At 36.1% G+C, this 26,912-nt stretch overlaps 3 protein-coding genes across 3 annotated transcripts; 1 reads left to right on the top strand and 2 right to left on the bottom strand.

Moving 5' to 3' along the window:
- Positions 1-1,771: 1,771 nt before the first annotated feature.
- On the bottom strand, positions 1,772-6,439 carry LOC143428126 (zinc carboxypeptidase-like). The gene is made up of 5 exons (XM_076902836.1): positions 6,066-6,439; positions 4,790-5,095; positions 3,497-3,584; positions 2,715-3,002; positions 1,772-1,991 (listed from the first exon to the last, which is right to left on the bottom strand). The coding sequence occupies exons 1-5, from the start codon at positions 6,423-6,425 to the stop codon at positions 1,780-1,782; spliced, it is 1,254 nt and encodes a 417-aa protein (XP_076758951.1). The 5' UTR covers positions 6,426-6,439; the 3' UTR covers positions 1,772-1,779.
- A 4,112-nt stretch (positions 6,440-10,551) lies between these two features.
- On the top strand, positions 10,552-25,649 carry Accoas (acetyl coenzyme A synthase). The gene is made up of 11 exons (XM_076902773.1): positions 10,552-10,699; positions 13,093-13,308; positions 18,278-18,473; positions 18,944-19,175; positions 19,585-19,756; positions 19,838-20,030; positions 20,800-20,955; positions 21,059-21,226; positions 22,001-22,190; positions 24,723-24,968; positions 25,059-25,649. Exons 1-11 carry the CDS (start codon positions 10,611-10,613, stop codon positions 25,253-25,255), a joined length of 2,055 nt encoding a protein of 684 aa, XP_076758888.1. The 5' UTR covers positions 10,552-10,610; the 3' UTR covers positions 25,256-25,649.
- Positions 22,247-24,016, bottom strand: LOC143428142 (enolase). The gene is made up of 4 exons (XM_076902854.1): positions 23,601-24,016; positions 23,259-23,383; positions 22,935-23,183; positions 22,247-22,791 (listed from the first exon to the last, which is right to left on the bottom strand). The coding sequence occupies exons 1-4, from the start codon at positions 23,993-23,995 to the stop codon at positions 22,247-22,249; spliced, it is 1,314 nt and encodes a 437-aa protein (XP_076758969.1). The 5' UTR covers positions 23,996-24,016.
- Positions 25,650-26,912: the final 1,263 nt, after the last annotated feature.

Genomic DNA, 26,912 nt, shown 5'->3' with positions numbered 1-26,912 from the left:
TCATTTCCGTCGCTCCGTTATCCAAAAATCATATCGCCGATCGATTAAGAAGCAATCTGGTTGGGTCTCAATTCCCCTTATCGGATTTATTTCGAGTGAATTGATGCCTTTATCTAGATGATCATTAGGCCAATCCACTCTACGCGGTGTTACAATTTCGCAATCAGTTGCAGATCATTTTTTAATTCCGTCATACTAGAAACATCTATTTTGTGATTGCGAACGATAGTTTCTTCTTTACCGTAATAGTGATAGGGCATGTAACTGTGATTAGATTTTTTGTGAGAATGGCTGATATGTAAACGTGAATTGTCCGATCCAAAAGTGGCTGATTCTACTGCCGAAATTCTTTATCGAACGGCCATGCTACTGATTTAGAAGTGGTTCAAATTGATTTTTTTTCCCTTATTTAATAGGTTGGTGTATGCAATTGGATTTTCCAGTGGTCACCGCATTATCTTTCCATCAAGGATAAAGAAGAATTATCGCAAAATAGTGTACCTCCTATAAATTTATGGAAATTTTAGTTGCATAAGATGTATTGTATATGGGTTTATACAAGTAGCTTACAAAAATTAGCTAATAAGCCTTAGCTTGTAAGAACACTTTTGTTGTTTGCAAATTGTTAAAAAGTTACAATAAATGGTTCAGTTATTGGTAACTAATTGTTCAATCATTTAAAGACACATCCAGTACTCCTAGTATGACCAGTTCCAATCCTTGAACCAGAAAAAAAACTTGTAAAAAATTAAATTAAATGAACGTTCGAATCTTGGCGCTTCGATTCCAAGTACCGACTATTCCTGGAAATGATGTCATTTTCCTGGAAGTAACACATTACGAATACCTCCTCACCTATCATGTTCTCCTGATACAAAATCCGAAAACCGGGATTTATGGACCAAAACATCTATTTTCGAAATTTAAATTTCCTCTGCTTTTTTCGGATACCTCCTCGCACATCATGTTCTCCTGATACAAAGTCGGATTTTCAGGTCTTTGATCGAAAAATTGGAAATGTATCAGGAGAACATGACGTCATAGGAGGTATCTAAACGTGCCACTTCTTGGAAATTACGTCATCAAGAATTCCTGGAATTTCGGATATCTCCTATGACGTCATGTTCTCCTGATACATTCCCAAGTTTTCGATCCAGAACTTGAAAATCGGATTTTGAATCAGCAGGACATGACGTAGGAGGTATATCCAAATGTGCCACTTCTTGCAAATGACGTCATCAAGAATTCCTGAAATTACAGATACCTCCTATGACGTCATATTCTCCTGATACACTCCTAATTTTTCAATCAAAAACCTGAAACCCGACTCTGTGAATGGAGAACATGAGCGCGAGAAAATTCAAATTTCTAATATTTCATTTTGCGATTTTGCTGCTAGCTATTTTATTCTAACTTGTGAATATGATCAGAAGAATGCAATAGAGATGGTTACAGGTAAGGGAAAATGATAAAACTTGTTGTATTAATGTTAAATAATTGGTTTATTCAATAAAATTAATAAAATATACAATTAATTACGACTGAACTGTACTTTGCGATGGTATAAATATAATATACTTATAGTACTATGGTGTTTGCATTCGCTCGTATTAAATTTAGTTTAATAAACTGTATCTAACATTTTTAACTACTCATCTTAACAACAATACCAAGCTGGAACTTATTCTTGTACATAGTAAAGCATTGTACGCAGTTACGCAATTTATATGCTTTGGTTAAACAATAAAAAAGTTCTATAATTCGTTGTAAAAATAACTATTATGTTCGCATCATAGACGATCCATATCCAAGTTTCGCAGCTTCTTGAAACATGACGACCAACGAATCCAATGTTTCCGTCGCGGTCGGTATGATTTGACTCGCTGGCAAGATGAAACCGTATCTTCCGGTGTCTCGAAGTTCGTAAGTGAACGTAATGGAAGTATTGTAAGTGCCTCGTACCCAGTCCATCGATCCACCGGATGCGACATCTAGAAGTAAGGAAAGTAGAAAAAATAAGCGAAAATATCGAAATCAATTGGAAAATTAGAAGTGCGTAAAGTCTTCTTTCGTTTCATTGTACAAAAACGATATCTATTACACAAACGCTTTCATCTAATGTTTCGTTTTGGATTTTTAAAGTCGTTTCCTTTAAAAAATTGCGTTTGAACTTTCATTTTCATTCTTAATTACGGCTTCCTTGTTCTCTGGAATCACCTCCTCTATGTTAGTCCATCCGTAAACGAGGATAAACACTTTACATTTTGTATCATGAATATTACACATTTACCTATAAAACTAATGTAACAGTTCATAATTTGCAAATAAATTAAGAATTCATTAATAGCTGATGTAATATAATAAATATTCATACTTCATGAAGCGTTATATCAGTCTGTCGTATTCGTGCGAATTTTTAATGTAACAAATTAATATTTCAGTCAATATTCTTAACACATTAGCATCGGGAGACGACAATTCTCATTTTACGGCACGTGTGCACACGATAATGTCAATAATACATATTAATTATTGCAATATTAATACACATATGTTAAAATATCTTTAGATCATTAAAATACCTCAATTTCTCATTTTCATGTAAAGTTTATGAAACATAGCCCGATGCGAATGTGTCAATATAATATAATATAATTTCATTAATTTAGTAATATAATTTCTATTTTCTTAAGCGAATGGATTCGTCTACTCACATATAACATCTACGATATTTCCAACTTTGTATCTGGTCCCATATCTTTTCGATAGCGCGTTTGTAGACTGCTTTCCTATTTGGAACAAGTCGTTGTAATTGTAGACCCTTTTTTTGGAATGGCCGTAAGGGATCAGCAACAATTGACTGTAACTGTGAAACGCTATGTACGAGAAGATTTTATCGTGGATACTGTCTATGTATTGTGACATCGTCCTGCATTCCGTTTCGGAGAAAGGTTTGTCGCCTGGATATATTTCGCTGCACGGATTAGAGTTGGTGCCACCCTCTGTGAGCATTAGAAAGATTCGATGAAATTAGAGACAAACGAAATTTCTATTAAAAATATTCTCATAGAGATTTAATTTAATTGCAGTGACAGTGATTAATGAAATTGAAATTTCTATTAATATATTTTAATCACTGTCACTGTACTATAATTAAATTAAATTTCTATTAAAATATTTTTAATAGAAATTCTATTAATTTCAATTTCATTAATCACTGTCACTGCACAGTAATTAAATTTTGCATATTTTACGAACAGAAATTCTTACGAAACTTCATTTCTTTGTACAGGAAAAATGAATTTTCTACTGCCCAATTATCTTTTGAATCAAAGCAGCTGCAATTTGCTGACTTTTCGTTTGCATATCATCGCAAATATTAAATAATTAGTGCGTAGATATTAAATGCGCAATCCGAGCAATAAAACTAAGTAAATAAGCGATGGATTTTTAGTTTTCGTTAATAAATTAATAGATTGCAAATTAAGATAATCACCTGCCCAATGAAAATTCCAATTTCTATTTGGATCGGCGCCATAGCAACCCCTTCCAGAAGGCTTCCTGGTCTTTCGCCAGAGACGATTCTAAATTGGGTCAAAAATGCACATTTCCATCTCTATTCGTGTCTTATCAGTCGAAGAACGCAATTATCATGTTTTATCGATATCCATCGATGGGTCGCGTGAGCGTGTTCGATTGTGAAACAAGGGGAGGAGGTTGCAACTAATTCAATCTACCTGGCTAATTGTATAGATAATGCTCCATATCGCGATACACTAATTAAACGATCAAATTTGACGATTTTATCGGAAAGTATTACTTCTGTATACAGTTCTTATCTCAATTATATACAAAATACAATGTTTCAATCGCGAATCAATTATGCGGAGACGATTGGAAGTCCTCTATTTTGTGCGTGAATACGATATTGACATAATTATGATTGATAACACCGAAAGATACATTTAATGCGGTTAAAATTCGTATCGCAACGGATAAAAGGTCTACAATCGATTATAATTTGTTAATGTCTGGCGTATCCAGCCTATTCAATATTTACACGCAAATGTTGGACACATGTTTCATTAAGATTACGAAATTGAGTGAGCTGTTTTAATTTTTTACTACGTTGTTCCTTTATAGCTCGTGCCACTGAAGTACCTTTTCAATTTCTTAAATGTTCCCCAACGAATAATATGATAGTTCCAGAAATTCAATAATTAGTAGAAGATTATAATTGATTTATGAAGTTAAAGATGTCTATAATTATTTAAAGAACAACTATATTAATAAGTTACTTACGTCGTCTGTTTTTTAAATAAAAATAGCAGAGACCAAAGGCTATACAATACATATGTACACTAGCAATTAAAAAAGTATAGCAGAAGAAAAATGGCATCTGTTTCCAGTTACGAACTTATTATTTAATGTCCACGTCATTTTTAAATTTCAAACAAAACTTAAATCGAAATATAGAGGCATGCGTATGGTAGAATTGCATTTTAGTATCGTCGTATGAAAATTATTAAGAAGTGCAACGTAAATTGAAACACGGTGACGTGCGCACAGAGAAATTGCATTTTATAATAGTATTGTCGTATCAAACTTATTGAGAAGCGAAACTTAAATTAAAATGTAGTAGTATACGCGAACTAGAATTACGCACGAAGTAGTGCTATGGTATGAAAAAAATGATAAAGAAATGAAATTGAAATTGAAATATAGAGGCACGCGCGCAGCAGAATTCCAATTTAGTGCTCTCATATTAAAATGATTAAGAATTCCTTACCGTGGTGTGAGTATACTCGTAACCATCAGGATTGAAGACAGGAAAAATGTACCAGTCGTACGACTCCGCCATGTGTCTGACGCGAGGATCCTCGCTGACTATCAATTCGTTCAAGATGTACGTGACAACGGCCGGTGATATCCATTCTCTGGCGTGTATTCCACCTTCGATAAACACGCCTGGGTTTCCTTCTTTGTACGACAGCTTTACACCCCTAATGCTCCTCCCCTCGTAACTACTTCCGCCTGTTATTGATTTTATTAGCTTAGGGTGCAGAGTTACGAGGGAATCCAGCCAACGATAAATCTGCGAAAAGAGGATTTCGGTGTGTAACGAGTACTTTATCGAAACAATCCAGAGCGAGTCGTTTGCTCGATCGTTTCGTCGAACGGACAATAAAAATATCCTCGTAATTGGTATTTCGTGTCACCAGCATACATTTTTTATTCGATTCAACCAGCTGACCGCGGAATTTAATTTAAAAATCCCTCACGGAGATCGAACAATGACACAAGTGTGCACGTCGTACACAGGACAAATGCTTCCATTGTAAATTCTGCGAGGAAACGTCAAGCAAAACGAGGAAGGATTACATTTCTGTTCCGTAAAAAGTAAACAATCAAGTTTGCTATTACAGTTAACCAGTTAAGTTTCAATTTAAATATTGAGTAGAAAAATAATCGAAGTCAAAGTTTTAAATGTTCATCGAACTCTTCGAGGATCAACTAATCAAAAAAATGTACTTTTCTAGTCCACCAAATCCAAAAAATGATTTGCATCGCCTTCGTCGAGGAGCCCTCGAGTTTGAAGACAAATTTTAAAGGAGTCCTCGAGTAAAATATGCAAGTATGCACACAGTAGAATGGCATTTCAGTATTGTCATATCAAAATTATTGAGAAGTGGAACTTCTTAGAAAGTCTTAGAAACTCTTCAAATGGAGAGCTTCCAGAATCCTCCGTCGTCTGAGATAAATAAAAATGAGCTGCGAAACTTGTGAAAAACTAGTTTGATAAAAGGATCTCGAATTTTGTATATATCATTATTAAACTATTCTTATTTTGTTTGATAATAGATAAAAGTCCAGATAGCTCTCTCAAACATTAAAACTCTTAAAGAGAGTCTTAGTAAATGTAACTACTCCCATTTTGTGTTATCAATGGGTAAATAACGAAGCATCAAGTTAAAAAAAAAAAAAAATGGGAAAGTACAAACTGAAATAAAAAACAATCTATCGAGATTCATATAAATTGTCGGAAAGAATAATTTTTTTCTTACAGCGTCCAGTCGGTGGTAACCAAACCAATCAAAAGTGCCTCGTAGATTGCCACGTGGATTTTCATCGTCGATATACTTTTGCACGTCGTCCATCATCAATTCTGGTTCAAGCTTCATCGTATTAGCGGTTTCCATGAATTCCTGAATCTTTGCAGGAGCGATCATCAATTCGTTGGTTCTGTTGACCCTCGGTGATGACCAAAAGTGGTATCCATCGTAGTTTACCATTTTCTCCATTAATTCTAAGCCACAATCGTCTGGCACAAAGATTTTGTACAATTTGTATCCGTCGTATCGTATTCTTTCAGCGGCGCAAATAGCACCCGCGACTAAGAGAATTTGCAGAAGAATAACTTGCATCGTGGCATTCAATTTCATTTCGAAGAATGTTCGCTCCGGGAATCGTCCGGCAATTTTGAAAGATATTTTTAACGCTATCGACGCGGGCGCATATTCGGGAAGAAGGTTTCCTCAAAAAATTACAATCTTTTCCTTTTTAATTTTCTGCCATTCGACACTTGTTACCTATTTTTCTTTTACTGTGAATTAATATCGAAAATGATTCTAGATGTTTATAGATTTGGAGATGTTACGAATTGTTCAAATTTCAAACGCGATTTTCCACTGAGAATGTTCCGATTTCACTTGGCGCGCGAAACTGATTGATGCCAGCTTCTTTGTCGTATTGAAATTGCGATCTTGTAACTTCGAGATGTAACGCTGGTATGCTTGTCCCAGGTGAATCCTCCCGCGACTTTATATGCGACTCGAAGAAGCCGCGGGAGGCAAACATATCGCGTACGTGAGATAAGTATAAACAAAAGGAAATGGAGAGAAAAAGGAAGAAAAAAGAAATACGGGCGACGCATTTGCATGCAGGATGGGCTATGAGGATTCTTGTCGGATTGCAAAGAAGCGCGGGCATCCCAATGGTCGCAAGCCTCGAAGATACCGTTTCAAACCGTATCGATACATCGAGGTTATCGACATCTGCCTGCAGAAAGTGTTAACATGGTTAAGGCGACTTAGCGTTCAATCTTGAGCAGTCTCCGCGAGCATACAAACTGGCTCCAATAATTGTTCTCTTGACGTTATTAATTTGTATAACCATGACTTAAAATTAATGAAATTGAAATGTTACTTTCTTTGATAATGTTCTTTAATGTTCTAATTCGTTGAAGAACTGACAGTAATTTTTTTGAAGAACTAAAAATGATTTTATTCCATAAAAACAGAATTGTTACTAAAAAAGTGTTTACTTAATCCATATCAATAGATATTTGGGTCCAAAGTTGTGTCATTTGTAACGTATAAAACGTGTAATCTTTACTCAAAAGATAGTGAAAAGATATTTAATGAAGTCAAATGTATATTATTTTAATTCGAATTAAATTTTTATTGCTACAATATACTGTTTATGTCAATTAAAAGATTGAATACGTGTTTTTAATTTCCATTTCATTCGTAGACCCTGAAGTTGTTGAAGAAAATGTAATTGCTTATGTAATCAATATTTATTTATTACTGATGTAAATCAAGTGTAATTGCCAATTTTTTTTACGAATACATAATGAAGTTGCACACAATAAAATTACATGGTTTCCTCAAACACACAAGTGCGACGACCCGTGAATATACGCCTCAGAAATAGTACTTGACAAGTCGATGCAATCAATTAAATTGATAAACATCTATTAATTACCACATACTGGAGTGAAAAAAGCCGACGTTCTCGTAGGATTTTACGTATCCCAGCCGCAAAATGGGACAATGAGCACTATTTAACGTCGTCCTTCTGTTTCTTGGCCAGATGGTGGCATTATCGAACCAGTCGTGATTAAGCGTGCGTGCAATTAATACTAATTTAACACTTAAAGAAGCATGTATCGCACTCGAATCATCCGTAGCCACTTTTTATTTTCATTCACCTTTACATCCAACTATTTTACTTTCTAAATTCCAAATATAATTCAACTTTTTTGAGTATAAAATACCACGCAAAAAAAAATAAATAAACGTTAAAAAAAAATGGGTTGAGGCAACAATACTCACTTTCTGACTTCATCGCATGACAAATTGCAATAAACATTTGTCAAATTTATTATTTGAGAATGATCGCGTAGAAGAGGCAACAAATGAATTTTTTAATTAATTAATACTTTGTTTAGGCTTACACTTTCGTAATATCTTTATCAAGCGATTAAATATTTCATTATAGCGACAGAAAATCGTAATTATTGAACAAATATCAAACGTAATGAGCTTTCAGTTACAATTACGATCGATCCTTGGATCGAGACCTTGCTGTACCGTTCACCATGATCGAGTCCTTCTCAAATTCAAGATCGATATCGTTCCTCGTTACGTACGCGATGAAAGAATAAAAAGTCGTACCCGCGTTTCCTACGTAAATCGATGTTCTATACTTCGATCGACGAGATCATCGTTTTCCAACGAGTTGATCGGCGATTTTTAGTTTCCAACGAGCTTAGATCCGCATACCGTTTTATTGCCAACCAAGAGATCATTAAAAAAAAAAAACGTTCGGTAAGAGGCTAAACGAGAGAAGGAGCGTGCATTTTAACCACGCTTGATGATTTAATTGTTTCGCAATCCATTATAATGCTACAAAATCCGCGAACAAAACACACAAACGTTCCCGTAAATAATGGAAACTATGAGTTTCTTAATTAGACAAATAAATTAATGTACTTTGGAGGTTCGAACATTTAAAAACAAATTTTTACACATTGACAATTTCTACACGGCGTTGTTGTAACATAATATTATGCATGTACTTTGTATACATTGTTTATAAAATGTTCATTGCAAAATACGATTACTAATTTTATTTATCTTTGAAGCTGCATGCATTTATATGTATTTCTAAATGCATTACCGCAAGATTTACTACGTGGATAGAGTGAAATAAAAACACCACCGATCGCACGGTACGTCAGATTAAACCTAACCTTGTTAATAGTTTATCGCAGCATGTCGTTAATGTCATTCATCCAACGTGTTAATTGTGATATTTTCTGTAATATGGTAGCATCTCGCGAACCTTGTACATCTTTATGTAATAGCAGCGAGATAAAGACGTTGTAATCGTTTAGTGTGTCAAAATGACTGCTCTAAAAATAAACATGCGCTCAAGAATGATGTGAATTTAAACATTAACGAAAGTTAAAATAAATTTCGAATTTACTTGCTTCCTACCTTGTTCGAACGCGTGTCTGTCGGTAAAACAGCGATCGACTATCCTCCGCGCATCTGCATTGCGCAATAAGCGGGCATATCGTTCGAATCGATTATGAAATCATATTTTAAAAGCATTACGCGTTACTAAAGCATGCGTGTTACGTATAGAATAAAGTAATACATTTCCAAATGCCGCATATTGCAATTACGCTGCAACTTTATAAATATTATGCACGTACGTCACTGTACAGTGGAGTTAGCCACAATAAGAAAGCTATAAATTTTAAATGACGCGTTTAAAACAGCAGAATTGTTGTTTCTCCGGTCTGTCATTAAATCGTTGATTAAATATTCATTTTTATGCAACTAGTGGTGTACAAGCTCTGTTCCTTTTGGCTTGTATTTTACTGGTCCGTATTTTAATACTCTTTGATCAGTATTTAAATATCAAGTATCCTTTGAACCTCCACTGATAGCTAAACGAATGCCAATTGTCAAAAACAGAATTATTCCTCGACTTACAATAAGTTTTTAATGGTACTGATTTAACCCTTTAATTGTGGTTACTTTTAGACAGCCGATCGCTCAAAATTAAAAAAAAATATTTTGCTAAAATCAAATCATAGTACTGGACGATATAATTCTAATTATTTTATAAATTACAAAATGTATATAAAATAAGGGAGTATTATATAATGAAGTGTAAACATGCGAGCTGTTATTACAGAAACCTAAAATCTCCAAATTTATACTAAAACTAAGTTACAGAGTATTCAGGAATAAGAATACATTACACCGTTCCCTGTTAATCATCGAAACAAAACTTTTATCTCGTGCTAACACAAAAATAGGACAGTATGCATTTTTAAAGATATTGATCAAAATTTGACTTAAATACCGACCATTTTGGTAACGAAATACTGATTAAAAGTTGATTTAAACACCGACCATTTAATTTGTTACGGTTTCGTTTCTCAGAATACGTCCCTGGCGGCGCCATCTCTCCCGATATTAAGAGGAACAGTGGTCAGAGCTTCCTCAGCGGATCGGTGTTCAGTCGCGGTTTACCAGCCGAGCTGCAATCTACGATAAAGCGGAGGTGCAGCTATCGTGCCTCCTCTGTTCACCCCGAATCTAATCGCGATATCCGTCCTTACGTCCCCGCAACAACTTCCGAATAAGAAGGAACACGAACAGAGGACAGAGGTTGAAACGGGGCGAAATTACGCGTCCAAGTGTCACAAGTGACATTTCAAGCCCGTTCTTTATCGATTTACCGTTCAAGCCTGTGCTGCGGGTGTGTGGAATTATTAAAGGATCAAAGCGAAACCCGAGAGCAAGAAGATGGCGGATAAAATCTATTACCCGAACCGGGAATTGGCGAAAAACGCGCACTGCAGCTGCATGGAGCAGTACAGACGAATGCACGAGAAGTAAGTAGGTCCTTTTTTCAAACTGGCGAACCCTCGACGAAGCTTAGTCGGTACAGGAGAAACGACAGATAACGCGATGCCGCTTTCGACATCCCGTAATTTAAATCTACCTGGTATCGTTGCTCTCGAATTTCTCGTGTGTTTCCACCTCTCTAATTGTTCCTTTAATTAGTACGAGTCTACGCGTGGTTGAAAATTTCGATGACATTTCGCGGAGAACGTCGTGTCCAGCGTGAAAGTCAGGGACGCGTGCGAATCAATAGTTTCGACGGGCTGAGAGGCAGGTCACTCGAGCGGCCCCATTTCATGAATGAAAACTTCACGCTCGGGAAAATCTCAGTTAAAATATTTGCGACTCGAACCAGGAGGAACTCTTATCTCTCAATAATCTATATTTTAATCCCTGTCGTCGACGGCACGATTAGAGAAACTTCGCGCTCTATTCGTTTTGCCCGCGATAGGAAATTTATTCTAGACACTGTACAATTAGATGCGAGAGTGCCAGGGGAATTATCAAGAGATAATAGAAGAGGCTGAATATTAATAAACTGGAACGTGACACTAATCGTACGTGAAGTGCCAAGCGTGTTTATCAGTACGCACTCTCTGCGTGGGTCGTGCAAGTTGTTCTTCAGAAACGATCGATTCTAGAGCGCGATTTTCGGGAGCCATCTTTTAAGAAACCGAATTTTAATCCTGACTAATTGGAGGACCTACAGAATTAGAGTCTCTCGCAGTCATATTTGTCTCACTTTTATACGTTTTACTGTTCTTTGTACGCATGTAAATATTTTTAACTTTGAATATAATAATAATGCAATTGTATGATAAAAAGGATGCTTTTGGTTCTTTAGGTCGTTCCATCGTGATGTATGTATGTATAATTTTCTGCATTTCGTCGTTCTATCTTACTTTCTTTACCTCATTTCTTTTGCTTATTAATATTTCTTTTTTATTTCCGTCTCTTTCTTACCCCCAAAAGAATTTGATGAAACGATGGTTGAATGACATTTTTCGTGCTAGTTCTGGCTAACTCACGTACCTATGCCGTATGCATGAGTATATACCATGGAAATAGAACAATGATATCGATTTCTTTAGCGTTTTACTCTCAGAACCAATTTTTACTTGGCTTGAAAGATTAAATCACGCGACTTGTGTAACCTCTTTTTAGTGTCTTTGAACGTTGAACATTCAAGAATATTAAATTATACTCGATCGTGTTTCGATAAAAAAACTATAATTTTCTTTGCTTTAATTGCTATTAAATTCAAGGAAGGAAGATTGGAGTCCTACTAAAATTAGAATTTCTTCCTTCAATTCAATATTCTTGAATACTGAACGTGTAAAGGTACCAGTAAGATTCATTTTAATTGTTATTGAATTAAATTTGTATGGAACAATGGAATAATAATGGACTTTCCTGTTATTTATCAACTCGGTTATAGATTTGTGGTTCAATGAATGATTTCGTGGTATGTTATTATCATAATGATTGCTGCACTCAGCTGATTATTCTTTGTGATCGATGTTTCGTATTAATTGACGTCTGACGATATTCTATTTCTGCCCTTCCTGGTAGACGCAGATAAAGCTGAATTTCAGTAAAAATGTTAATTTAACACTGCCATCCGTGTATGTATGTAACAACCTTGCCATCCGTGACCTATTATGGTTATCATATGGAAATAGAAGCGTTGCGAGAAAACGCCACTGAGTTTTCTGCACTCGATATTCTCTGTAAATAATTTTCATCGCACATTTCTGAATTTCTTTGTTTTATCTTATCTCTTTTATTTTCGTCTTTTTTTGTTCGTTAATGTTTTTTTACTCTTTACGTGTTTCTCATCGCTGCAATAAAGCAATATTTAGTTTAAATAACTCGTGTTTTGCGCATCCGTGTTGCGTTCTACACTGAAATCAAATCCAAGCGGTCTTTCGTTTATGGATTTCACATTTCCATACGAAAGAGCACGTATTATAATTACACGACCTTTATAATTCTTTAATAATTATTATTTCAAATTGAACGCGTAAGTACGTAAGAATAATGAGCATCGCTCTCGTTTCTTTTAAGTAATACCGCTAGATAACAGAAATATAACATAATTACTAGGAGAAGAAGCAACAAATGTATTCAGAAGATAGGACGTATACTTACCAACCAAATAATAATATTTGTCATAACAATATTAATTATCTTTTGATTATATAACATCATTTTGCACAAATTATCACTGTTGATTGCTATAACTCCGTCAGATAGTTTGCTATGTTAACTACACGCAAAGAATGAAAATACCAAGAAGATGATACATTAAATGCACGTTATTTGCTACAAACAAAGCAACCTTAAAGTTTCCTCGAGGTATGTCTCTACTTTTGTCTTTCAGGTCTGTGAAGAACCCGACGGAATTCTGGTCTGAAATCGCGAGACAGTTTTACTGGGAGACACCCGCGCAGGAGGACAAGTTTTTCTCGTACAACTTCGACCTGAGCAAAGGGGACATTTTCATAAAGTGGATGGAGAACGCGTCGACAAACATAAGCTTCAACTTGCTGGACAAAAACGTGAAGAGCGGGAACGGCGACAAGATTGCGTTCTATTGGTAAGAACTGTCCAGCTTCTGTTCATTTTACAATACTTTTCAAATGTACTGCACGATGTGTTACACTTTTAGTTTTGTTTAATACTTTGACTACGACAGACTTTGAAACGCATCAGTTGTACAATACGGTAGAAATTCATTCGCGATGTACGTCGTGAACGGTGAAACTTTTCGTTGACCGTGCATTTCTGAGAAAGTATATTCGAATAATCAAAATGTTAAAACAATATTATTCATTTCTTTGTATTCTCCATTATTCCATTGCAATTTTCCTAAGCGCATTTAGGAGCTTACGGTATCGCAAGCGCAAATTTACCAAGAGCAAATTTCTAAATGTCTACAATCATTACAAACGCCAGTTTTCTAAGCGCCTACAGTATCACAAGCGCAAGTTTTCCAAGTGCAAGTTTCTAAGCGCGTACAGTATCACAAGCGTAAGTTTCCAAGCGCCTACAGTATCATAAGCACATGTTTTCCAAATGCCTACAATACCACAAGCGTCGTTTTTCCAAGCACCCACACATCACGATCGCAAGTTTTGTATGCGCCTTGAGGTACTAACAGTAGTCAAAGAATTAAATATGATTTAAGTTCGCGTATAAACTGAAATTATTAGGTAATCAGTAAAATACATTCAACTGGCTGGAATAAGATTTATTTACGAATATTTTATTAGCCTAGGTAATAATTGTCAATTTATTACCGCGATCTAACGTTAACCGACTTAGCATTAATGCGAAATTAATTAATATTCAGTACCAGATTGTGTTATGCAACACTCGTTCGAAAACAATTGTATGTTATACATAATGAAAACTTTCATTTCGGCATTGACTTCCGTATTCTGCCCTTATCGATCGATAATACTTGACGAGCGAATAAAATACACCGTTAAACTTTTTAATCATCCGACTGTTAACATTTGAATTTTCTTCGATCTTCAGATTATTTTCACCACGTCACCTCTAATCTCCCTTTTGCGAACTTAACAGCCTCTTAATATGCATAGAAAGACGATAGGAATGTTCTGCAAGAAATTCGTGCACTAAATTCCACAAACGATGCCTAAAAATTCGGTTCGATTGAAAAGTTTACCAGTACAGTGGTACTTCGATGTACGACCTTAATCCGTCTTTGATGTCTGCACTTATTGATAGAGTTGTAACTTCGTAGTAGAGACGTATTAATGGGGTTGTAAAATAATTTAAACTCTGCTTAATACTAAAATACGAAAAGGAACAAATGATATTCTATTCTGTGGGAGAAGAGTCCCCTTGCAATAAAACCTGACACTCTGCTGTTCTGATATCTTTGTATGATCAGTCAGTTAATAATACATCAATTCCGAATCTAATTAACTATTAATTGCATTTTTTCTCCGAGATAATTATTTAAAAATCACGCAAAATTCATAAAAAGAAATTCAACGTCAACTCCGAATCTAATTGATTATTAATTGAATTTTTCCCCGAGGCAATTATTTAAAAATCACACAAAATTGACAAAAAAAAAATTTATATTAAGCAAAATTTGTAACGTCCAATCAGGACGTATTCCAAAGCAGACCGAACGATTTTCCGAACCAGCTACGAACATTCCATGTGCACGCACAAACGCTACTGGAGGCGGTCATTATAGAACTGCTTCTGTGTTTATTGCTAGTAGGTTGTAAAACATTGCGCGTGAATGCGTTTATGTTCGTCAGGGGCTTTTATTTCGTACTTGGCGCGGTTTAAATGATTACACGAGATGAACCGGTGGTGTGCAATAGGCGCGTGCGTCCGTTTAAGGGGCACTGGTTTCGATAACTCATTGCAATGCAAAATGGATTGTCGTTTGTAGACGCAAGTCATTCGAGTGTCGCGCGAGTAATACAATTGTATTTTTCGTTTGCGTCCATGTGCACTACTTGGTGCAAAAATGCAATTCGCGTGTGGAAAGTTTCAGGCGAAGAATGGCCATCCGTTTCCAGATATTTTTCAAACAAGGTTCACGCCGGGTAAACTTCCTTTTCGACGATGCAATATGCAAACTGTAAATGCAAATAAATCGTCCTCGACATACATTAAACAATATTTACGTTAGAATAGCAACATTCTTCAGTCTCGCTTTGTTAATGCAATTCTTCCACCTGGAATCTATTCGATTTTAAATTCAGCGCTGTTATAAATTAAAGCATCGAATTTTGTATTCAAGATCTTATAATTACGAAACTTCCTGTTTTCATAAATTGAAAGATTGAATTTCGTATTGTAAACCTTATCTTTACGAATCATTATTGTTGTTCTACTTTCACATTACCCTGTTTTTATCGAATTGAGACATTGTTGTTTCTTATAAATATAGATAGGATGTAATGTCGTAAAGTCTCCTCAATCATTTTTCGATAACGTTACATTCGCGTATCCTGTCTTTTTAAACGGGAAGGAGAAGTTCTTGGTGGAATCGTACGTTCGACATCGATCAATGAACGAGGCACGCGCTCTTCGTGTCGCGTCGCTCGCCTCTATCGTTCGATCCTCTCCCATTCGTCCAAAATTTGGCACACTATCGCCGTTTGGTACCTTGATTGGCCGCGTTCATATGGTACGATCGTGTTGAGATCACGTGATCGGTTCTCTGATATTCTCCTTGGAACGCTTGGTTAGTCTGCGAAAATCAAAGTTCACGCGCGTGAAGCAGATTACGTTTGGCTGTTCGTGCGCGCTCATGTGATTGCAGAAAAAATGTAGCAACGAATTGAAATTTTGTTATATTCTACAATTTTTTCTAGCCTTCGTCGAAGAATTACGCGAACGATGATTACTTTGTGGGACTCGAGGCAGAATTTCAGTCATCATCTCCAAGGAAACTTCCTATTTAAATCTCGAGAAGTATGAATTTTTAGAAAAAATGTTTTTCGTATTTTCGAAGAGCAGATAAGAAAGTCCTGTTTATTCTTTATCGGTTAGATACCTTCAAAGTTATTTGAGAGAGGTCTTGAATATGGTTTTTTTCTTTTTAAATGGATATTATTTGATGAGACCAAAGAATAATCTTTTTTGTAATAAATTTTCTTTTTTCTTTTTGTTAAACTTCATTTTGAAAGCTTTCGTTATTTAAAAGTACAGAATGTACATAAAATTCATCAAGTACAATTCCCATTTTTGCAATTCTTAATTACAGATTGAACTAATTGCTAGAAACACAGATACATCGTACTGCTGCTCTACCACTAAACCCCTTTTTAAAGAAAATCTTAAGATTAAATTCCAATATAAAAGAAAGAAGTGATTTCTATTGAATGAAGGAAAGATAACATTGATTTTTAAATAATTTTGAAGATATCTGATAAAAAGTAAATAGTTGTACTTTTATCTCGAACCTATACATTTTTTATATTTAACATTTGTTCCAAAAGTCCTTTCTTCTCGAGATACTATAATAAAAAAGAAATAAATTGTGATCTCTAAAGAGGAAGCGTAAAGCGTAATCACTGTCCAGTGATTTAAAAAAAAAGAGGTTATCGTTAATTAATAAATCGAGTAATTAATGGAGAAGGGTATTATAGACACAAACAATGTAGATGTAATGTTGATTCGTAAATAGATGACGATGACTGATTACCGTATTATCCGCTATTAGAGTTCTTTCTAGTGCTCTATAGTGCGCATTAGGTTACGTTAGTTTGGAAAAGATTTATTTCTCCATACATACATCGAATTATCGTTTGGATTCTTTACTGACACCTTGGCTTCGACCTTTTCAATTAATCAAACGACCTGTTCGTTGGTATGTACGCTAAGTGATGTAAACAGAACAATATGAATAAGTTTCTCGATTAAATTTTGTCCATCATTTTAGAATCTTTGTTTAGAAAAAATTCTGCTCCATTCATATCGACATCGTTGTCTTTTCTTATTGCTTCATTTTTTATTTTATATATATTATGTAAGCATGCGGTTAAGAAAATACCATTTCGACGAGTTAATCGAATTTGCACAAAAATAAAATTCCATTTTTGTACGTTATTATCATTTTTTTGTATTATGAAGATGCTGGACAGCGTATTAAATAATAATAATAAATAGAATTTAGACAAACGTAGTTATGATACACTGTTCGTGTGTATGTATATATTTGACCATGAATCCATTTGTTTTATGTACGCAATTAATTTTCTTAATCCAAGTTAAATTGTTATTTGTTGTTTGAATCATGACAAATCGACGATTTCGAAACACTTTGCCGAGCAAAATATTTTTCAACATTTCCATTCTCTTGTGTAAATATTACAAGCGGATTTCCAATTATCATATTGCTCGATCGCGTCAAAATTGTGTCTGATTGTAGCCACTGCGGTCTAGGTAATTATGAAAATATTCTATGAGAAAGTATACATTTAAGATACTGAAATTTGCACTCTGAACTCGCGTTTTACATACATAAATAGCTAAGTATGATGAGAGACGTCACGAGTTTTTTTTTGCACGTTCCCAGTAAAATTGTGCTACCATACGATATTGGCATAAAGTTTGTAACCTCTGTGTACCACCAGAAACGACAGAATTTAACTGTTTGTACTCGGATGTTTCCTCTGTGGGGTCATCACAATTGATTAGCGATTATGGAGGTTAAACTTTCACCGTAACTTTTTCAGAAATGCATGTGGCCCTCAAGATTTCTATCGTAATGGAAATTTTCTATTACTAGTAGACGTGAGCAATAGTTCTTATTGATCACTTCCGGGAAGGCGTCGGGTGTAAAGGATTGAAAGTCGAATATTTAAAATCGTATAAAAAAAAAGCTGCATAGTTGATTCCAAATCGATAAGATAATTAATGGCGAGCTCGATACGAGCAACGATTGGTATATGATCTGACACTTTATCGCTGGATAGTAAACGTTTCAATTGGCTCATTGACACCTTCGTGATGTATCATTTTGGCCGATCTGTTGACGATGAGATTAACAAATAATTTCGTTCCAGGGAGGGCAACGATCCAGACGATTACTCGCGGTTGACTTACAGAAAACTACTGGAGGAGGTATGCAGATTCGCGAACGTTTTGAAGTCGAAAGGGGTGACGAAAGGGGACCGCGTCGCGATTTACATGCCGATGATCTTGGAACTTCCAATTGCCATGCTCGCGTGCACCAGGATCGGCGCTGTTCACAGCGTGGTGGTAATTAAGCTTTACGTTTCACACTTCTCGTTTCTACTCGCGACGTTTGAATAAAACATGATTTACTGTTATGTTGCAAACGTCACTTACGAAACAGCTAAACGCACGGATTGCCGAACACGCGGAGGAAGCGCGACTACGCTGCTTCCTTATGTATCATGCTATTGAACTGTAACAATAATAATAATAATAAACAGTTTCATCAGCGACGCGCACTGTTTCGTCAGTGACGAGACCCTCGATGATTACTATTGTATTTTAATCTATCACGGATCGATAAGTTTTATTCTGTAGAGTACCATTTTAATCAAATGTATTATGATTATGTAATGGTCGTTGACTCGTATCAAACGTCTCAAACATTCGTGTTTCTAAAACAGATAAAAGGATAACGAAAAATGAATAAGAATCTCATTGATGTAATTAGCGTGATAAATGTGAATTGACAATTGTTATACGAAATCGATCAGTTTGGCGGGTACTCGTCGGACTCCCTGGCAGAGCGTATACTGGATTCAAAGTCGAAGATTTTGATTACGACCGACGGTGTCTGGAGAGGTGAAAAGCTCTTACTTTTGAAGTCTATTTGCGACGAGGCTTTGAACAAAGTCAGAAAAAATGGCCACGTGGTCGAGTACTGCGTAGTTGTCGCACATCTGAGGAGACTCAGCAACCCGCAGGGTGTCAAGCCGGACGCAACAGGTACCAAAAAGAAAATCGTACTTTTATAGAAGCATTTTTAGCTCCTTGACTACGGCAGACTTTGAGACGCACCAGGTAGGAATTCATTCGCGATGTACATCGTAAACGGTGGAATTTTTCGTCGCATTGCAATATTTCTAAGCGTTTTCAGATGCATACAGTATTATAAGCGCGAGTTTTCCAGGTGTCTGCAGTACCATAAGCATAAGTTTTCTAAATGCTTGCAGTATCGTAAGCGCAAGTTTTCAAGCGTCTATAATATCATAATTGCCAGTTTTCTAAGCGTCTTCAAGCGTCAACAGTAGTTAAAGGGTTAAAAATACCATTTTTAAGACATTTGCTTGTTAGAAAATAATAGAATTAGAAAGATGGGATGATAAATGGTAATTCATTCAATTTTTCTGAGTAGGAAAAGCGAATGGTGTAAATGGTACAAGTAATGGAAATAGTTTCGACGCTCCTCAAGTACCATGGGACGACGACCGCGACGTTTGGTGGCACGACGAAATGGAAGAAGCCGAGGATAAGTGTTACCCCGTCTGGATGAACGCGGAAGACCCACTTTTCATTCTGTACACGAGGTATATGAACGATTTAACGAGATAGCATAACGGTTAATTACTTTTGAAGCAAACAATTTTCATATATGTTTTACTTTACAGTGGTTCTACAGGAAAACCAAAAGGTGTTCTCCACACTACGGCTGGTTATTTAATTTATGCAGCCACGACGTTTAAGTATGTTTTCGACTATCACCCTGGTGATGTGTACTGGTGCACAGCTGATATTGGTTGGATCACTGGTCATACTTACGTTGTGTACGGCCCATTGGCAAATGGAGCCACTTCTATTATTGTAAGTAGCGCGAAGTTTTATCTTTTTGAATACTTGGCTATAAGTAATCCAAAAAAAAGAAGAAAAAGAAATTAATGACCCAAAAATTTAAATTAAATTAATAATTTAACCCTTTGCACTCCAAAGAAAGTATAATATTTTTATTATTTACGTAACATTTGTAATTTGCTGACAGAATAAATGAAATTATTAGGATTTGTTTTTGTCCTTGTGTTATAAACTAATAATTATTTCAAGTGTCTCTATCGAGGAGCCAGTTTCAACATAAATTTTAAATGGTTCTGTTCCGGAGCTCTTGCGTGCAAAGGATTAAAATGTAACATTGAAGTGTAGTAAAATTTTTTTTTACGGAAAAAAAACCTGAAAGATCTATTAAGTATGCGTGCAGTAATGATTAAAGTCCACGAGACAGTGCAATGCAAAACAACGTTATTCCACATTGCTGCACGCGAGCAATGCCTTTGTATCGATTCATTAGATTTTATCGTTCGTGTTCGTGCACGTGAAAGGTTTTCAAGGCTATCCTTTCAGAAAACAACGCTCTGGATGTAATTTTGTTACTACTTCTAGAAAACATTCACGTATAAAAGAGATAGATATATACACATGAAATGTTTTTAAGTTATAACATATGAAATGTTTTTTATACTTTTTACAATTTTTCAAATGTCCTGCTTTTAAAAATCTACAATCTCGATCATTTGATTTCTTCAGTGACAATTATGGAAATTGCAAATCATGTAAAATGTATTGAATCTGTGACTTACAGTTCGAAGGTACACCATTTTATCCAGGAAACGATCGATACTGGGCGGTCATTGACAAGTACAAGGTCACCCAATTTTACACGGCGCCTACCGCGATCAGGTCACTGATGAAGTTCGGAGATGATTTGGTGAAGAAGCACAATCTGTCCACATTGAAGGTAAATTGTAACTGTAAAATATAAAAATAATTGTTCGTAACAGTTAGTTAGTAGAAATTTGAACGAGGTGGATTAAAATTGGTACCGATTCGTCTCGTCTCAGGTTTTGGGTTCAGTAGGAGAGCCAATAAACTCCGAAGCCTGGCTTTGGTTTTACAATCTCGTTGGTCACGGAAAGTGCAGCATATCGGACACGTTTTGGCAAACGGAAACCGGTGGTCATGTAATCACTCCTCTTCCTGGTGCTACGCCATTGAAACCAGGTTCTGCAGTAAGTCAATATCTTCTATTGATCCCTACAAAACCGAAAAACTGTGTAATAATAAATATGTTGAATACAGTATAGTATCTGGATTGCCAAATTGTACATTTAAATTTATCTCTCCTACGAAACTTAAGGTCGTTAGAATCGAAAACGAAGGTCATTTTTCACGATTTTGAATAATTTTTAAAAAGTTTAATTCTAAATAAATTCAATATAATCTTAAATAATAACATTTTATTACTGATACTAATTCTACATTCCTGTTAAAATTGATATGAAGATGGTTATTGACCAACTTTCACTAACCAAAGAATTTATGTAGCCCACGGCAATATATTTCTTTATCGTTTGTTCTGCTCACTGAGCGTTTTTAGGCTAAGTATGAATCTAAAAATATCTTAACTTGAAGGTCTTAAAATATCTTAACTTAAAGATTTTCAAAATGACCGAAATGATTTAAAAAAACTTTCCACAAAACAATCGAATAAATCTAAAAACAAAATGTTAAATTTATAGCCTTTAAGTTACATTTTTCAGTGTTGGGGGGAGGGGGGGAGCCCCGATATTTTTACTGCTTAAGCCCTTCACTTGTCTCGATCCGCCCCTGCTAGCAATGAAGATCAATTCTAAATAGACTTTTGTACCTTCCAAATGCTTCATTTCTGTGAGAAACGAGCCTCGTATTTAACTTCAGCGACCTTAAAAAATTTGGTCCTAGCGAAATAATTTCGCAGTCCAGATACTATACTTCAACAAATTCATCTTATTTTTTCTTGGCAGACGTTCCCATTCTTTGGCGTTTTACCAGAAATTCTAGACGAGGACGGTCGATTGGTCGAAGGCGAGGGTGAAGGGTACCTTGTTTTCCGTCAACCTTGGCCGGGAATGATGAGGTCCCTCCATGGAAATCATCAACGTTTCCAGAATACATATTTCGATAGATTCCACGGGTATTATTGCACAGGGGACGGTAAGTTATTTCACTTCCATTAAAATGATTTAAAGTTCAAGCGGCGAGTGGGATCATCATTTAGCTAAAGGGTTTCTGTAATTTAAGCCAGCATATTTTGCATCTTTCCCGAGTTCCTCTTCGATTCTCAGTATTTGGTTATATTTGGCGGTTCTCTCGCTTCTACAGGGTGCCCCAGCTTTGAACTGTCCGGCGGACAATCCGACGGCAAAGTCAGCCACAAAATTGTCTTCTGTGTCTCCTTGACATGCCGTTACGATGTAACCCCAGTCGCTGATCCTCGCTATTTTCGCGCAGTTAATCGCCTCCGTCACGGTACCAATTTGCGACATCCTTATAACAAGAGCGTTCGCCATTTGCCTCTCGATCGACTCCTCGATCCTGTCGATATTCATTGCGGTTAAGTCGTCGGCGACGATCTGCATTTCCTGATCGGCCAACGTTAGCCAACCCTCCCAATCTTCCTGGTCGAACGGATCTTCGATCGAGACGAGAGATGGAAATTCTGAGAAGTATTCCAAGTACTGATCTTTCAGCGCTTCCGCTTCCATGTAGTCATCAGGATCGGACTCTTCTGTCTTAAACGCTAAATCGTAGCCTCCTGTTGGAAAAACGATATGCAATTATTAAGATTCCTTAAATTCTTATTCCCTTTTCCTTTAAATTCCTTAGAAATTCTTATGTCTCTCTTCTATAATTCCTTCTACAAAAGTTCTTTCATCGTTTCATTGAATGCTTATTAACCTTCTTTGTAAAAGGCGCTGGACGCCATATCCAACGCAATCTTAACTCTCCCCTCGTATCCAGCTTCTTTTATTGATTCGTCCAGAAGCAATAGAGCCTCTTTATCCTCCTCCAGTTCCAAAGGGGTGAACGCGCCCTCGTCGCTGACCGGAAGTGGTAACTGAATTTCTTGGGCGGCCGCGATTTTCTGCTCGAGCACTCTGTATATCTCTGTGCCCATTTTCATGGCATCAGCGAAACTTTCGGCTCCTGTTGCGAAGTACAAATAGATGTTAAATAAAACAGAGGGCTTTCTATCGCATAAAGTGTGCGGCATAAACGTACCTATGGGTAGTATCGTAAATTCCTGGCATGGTAACGTGTTGTTAGCGTGTCTGCCTCCGCTTATCATGTTGAAACAAGGAACTGGTATGTAAAGTTCTCCATTTTCAGCCAATTCTGCAATATATCTACAAAGACAGACGGAGCCAAGCTTAAATATTTTGAAACTTATTCTGCTGTGATTTCCGCGAACACTTATTTTCACTTGCTTTACTTAATAATAAATAAAAAAACTTGCAAAAACAGATATGTACCGATCATAAACACAATGGAGGAAAACTTAATTTTCTTTACGCAATCGTTATATTAGTATCAATTGACTAGTTGAATGTTTCTACGAATCACCTATAAACAGGAAGTCCTTTCTTCGCGGCCCCTGCCTTGCAACAGGCAACGGAAACCCCGAGGATCGCGTTCGCCCCTAGTTTCGACTTATTCTCAGTGCCGTCCAGACGATTTAGCAGACTGTCTATTTCCATCTGCTGACACGCTTCCAGCCTCGACTTTAAAAGTTGCGGTGCTATTATATTGTTAACCACGTCGACGGCCCTAAACACCGACCGTCCATGGTACATGGCTTCGTTTCCATCCCTTAGTTCCTGGGCTTGATTCGGGTTTGGTATCAAAACAGAAGGCACAGCGGACCTCAGTAATCCAACGTCCGTGATCACGTCCACTTCCAAAGTTGGTTCGCCCCTGGAGTCAAATATTTGTCGCGCTTTAACCTTCTGTATGGGCATCCTGTAATCCCGTCGAAATTCGTTTAGGAAATAAGCTATTAAAATACAGATTTTTTGTTAGAAAAGAGATCGAACGTATTTTTAAGCAGTTAACGAGGGTGCGTGTTTATTTTGTTACTGAGAATTTGAGAAAGAAATGTTTCCGTAATTCAAACCATGGTTGTGGCCATTTTTTATTTGAACAGTCGAAGGCGGACGCGCGCATGCTTCTTTTCGAAACTCTTTTTTAAACTGATTAAGATTTTAATTCGTCTTCGTATATTTGCAGAGTGAAGAATAATATTCTTTCTTTAAATATTATCTTGAAGCTAGGGTAGTCTGTCTATCTGGAACTTTTTATCTGTCAATGTACATAGACAAGTACGCACCAGAAAGATTAGAATATTTGCTAAATCGTATTTGCGATGCTTGACAAATTTTCAAGATCTGATTAATAATTGAACAAAATTTTTAAAAACTAAAAAAATGTTGTATGAGCGATATGAGATTTGTAATACAATTTTAAACGTTTAAGTAAAAACGAGAAGAAATTTTATGCTGAAACAGTATAGTCTTCATAGAAATGAGAAAGTCGTTAGATCATATTGCTGAGTTCAGTTCTGTATGAAGCATTTAAATAATTGCAATAATTGCAATAAATATGTGCACTTAGTACAATTTGGCAATTAAGAATAATTATTTATATTACATAACAAAGATTCATTGCCGAACGTGTATTTAATTTCAGGCGCAAGACGTGACGCTGATGGTTACTTCTGGATAACTGGTCGTATCGACGACATGCTGAACGTATCCGGCCATCTAATGTCCACAGCGGAAGTGGAAAGCGTATTAACGGAACATTCCTCAGTAGCTGAAGCTGCGGTAGTCAGTAAGCCTCATCCTATAAAAGGACAATGCCTTTATTGCTTCGTTACGCCCAACGAGGGTGCCGCGTTCGACAAGAAGCTTCAGGACGAGCTTAAAAAGAGAGGTAAAAGATCACCATTGCTAACTGATAATAGATTATTAAATAACCAAAACGATCCGTTGCAATTCGAATACTAATCTGAATACTTAACAGTGCGCGAAAGGATTGGCCCCTTCGCTCAACCGGATGTCATTCAACACGCGCCAGGACTGCCAAAGACGCGATCTGGCAAGATCATGAGACGTATACTCAGGAAAATCGCAGCGGGCGACACAAATGTCGGCGACATATCGACGCTGGCCGACGAGAGCGTCATCGATCTTCTTTTCCAATTGAGGCCGCAAGTTTAAGGATACTTTACCGAGCGTCTATGGAAATGTAGTAGCTTAGAGACGAATGATAACGAAACGCTTCCGGTGACCGATAAATAAGCAAGACTCTAACAAGAGTAATGCATAGTCACCGTTAGGAATATCGCGGAAAGGTATTGTTAAAATTCAGAGAACAGTGGAACATGTCGAAGGAGAAGAATTTGTTGAAGAGAAAACAGGTCGAACATACTGAAGTAGTGTCGTGAAAATCAAACTTCCGTTTTATACATTAGAATCGTTCTCCGTTTGTTAATAGGTATTATTTATAGTACTATTTATCAGTTATTTCATAGGAAATTATTGCGCGCTAATAGTTACTGCTTTCGATCGGGCATAGTCGATACAGCATCATTTTCTTCGGACATTCTGCCATTTGCTCCCGTCGTTTGAAGTTCGTTTAATGTGTTCAACCCTGATCATTCTGAGATACTAAACTGCTACGAAACTGTAAGAAACGGGTACGATAACAAATTGAAAATGTAAAATGAAATATGCCTGAATATTATTAATTGTTGCACATCCATCGACTTCGCAGCAGCAATACCTTGCGGTTATATGTAATTGTGAGCAATCCAGGGATATACAATTGTTCGTTGCTGTTAAAAAAATTTTATAACGTGCACTGCAGCACAGTATACACGTTCAAACGATTTGTCTATATGTAATATGAAAGTATCTTGAAAACTTTTGAACAAATTTACAAAATACATTATACGTAATTATATCTTATATGTATGTACATTAAACGATGTCAGACTACGTTAAAAAAAAAAGTATAATTTTAGGGAAGCGCCACGATAGAAAAATTTAGTATTTTCTTAGTAAAAGTTTAGCCGGCCATGAATTATTGATAAATTTTATTTACGCTTACTTTTCGCGTTCCTTCTTCAGTTTCGAATGTATCGTTGCCGATAACGAGAATGCTCGTACTCGCTCTAAGTAGTTAATTTATAGTGCTATTAACATTATCGAGGAAATTCAGTGATAACTGATAGTACGAATGCATTTATGCTGTAAGAATTGGCTGTAGAAATTGCAATTAAGTATATATTTAAAAGAACGCTGTACAAAATTTGCGAGTCCGTTAGTTATACCGTAAGATCTTTCCTCCATAGCCCTCTATTTTCTCTAGTTGTATGTTAGAAATAAGGTATCGAAGAAAAAAGGGGAACGAGAAGGAAAATATTATCAATTTTAGCCAAATAATTTTTTTTTCTACAATACCTTTGTTGTCCTGTAAAAAGGAATGGGAATCCTATAAGTATACGCACGATCATTAACGCACTTTGCGAAAGGAAAGACGGCATTTACCGTAATTTTCTAGAAGGCTGGTTTTACAATTGTTATATTATGTGTAAGATGAGCGAAAAGAAACGTTGCCCCGTGTTCCCTGATTGGGACACGTCACATACATATCATTCCTCGCGGAACAAATTAATTAATATGTGTGATACTGATCTATATATATACATATTAAATGAAGAATATATATATGTATAACATATCGAATAATGCAAAAGCATCTGTATGTAAATATATCTATGTTGAAGGACATAATTATTATTGGTCTGTTAAGTGAAATTGTGTTGATTCATTTGTTTCTCCCTCCCCTTAAATTGCATTATCCATTAATACG

The sequence above is a fragment of the Xylocopa sonorina genome, chromosome 10 (assembly GCF_050948175.1).
Source record: "Xylocopa sonorina isolate GNS202 chromosome 10, iyXylSono1_principal, whole genome shotgun sequence".
NCBI classification, from domain to species: Eukaryota; Metazoa; Arthropoda; class Insecta; order Hymenoptera; family Apidae; genus Xylocopa; species Xylocopa sonorina.
This window is presented reverse-complemented; position numbering and strand designations above follow the sequence as displayed.

Bases quoted from the DNA above. Each gene is read 5' to 3' on its own strand.
- LOC143428126 (XM_076902836.1), bottom strand. From the start codon at position 6,425: ATGCAAGTTATTCTTCTGCAAATTCTCTTAGTCGCGGGTGCTATTTGC. The intron at 3,585-4,789 runs GTAAGGAATTCT...GACCCAATTTAG, and splicing joins ACGAGTATACTCACACCACG to AATCGTCTCTGGCGAAAGAC. The intron at 1,992-2,714 runs GTGAGTAGACGA...CCTTACTTCTAG, and splicing joins AAATATCGTAGATGTTATAT to ATGTCGCATCCGGTGGATCG.
- Accoas (XM_076902773.1), top strand. From the start codon at position 10,611: ATGGCGGATAAAATCTATTACCCGAACCGGGAATTGGCGAAAAACGCG. The intron at 10,700-13,092 runs GTAAGTAGGTCC...TTTGTCTTTCAG, and splicing joins TACAGACGAATGCACGAGAA to GTCTGTGAAGAACCCGACGG. The intron at 24,969-25,058 runs GTAAAAGATCAC...AATACTTAACAG, and splicing joins GGACGAGCTTAAAAAGAGAG to TGCGCGAAAGGATTGGCCCC.
- LOC143428142 (XM_076902854.1), bottom strand. From the start codon at position 23,995: ATGCCCATACAGAAGGTTAAAGCGCGACAAATATTTGACTCCAGGGGC. The intron at 23,184-23,258 runs GTACGTTTATGC...ACTTCGCAACAG, and splicing joins ATTTACGATACTACCCATAG to GAGCCGAAAGTTTCGCTGAT. The intron at 22,792-22,934 runs GTTAATAAGCAT...TTTTTCCAACAG, and splicing joins CAGCGCCTTTTACAAAGAAG to GAGGCTACGATTTAGCGTTT.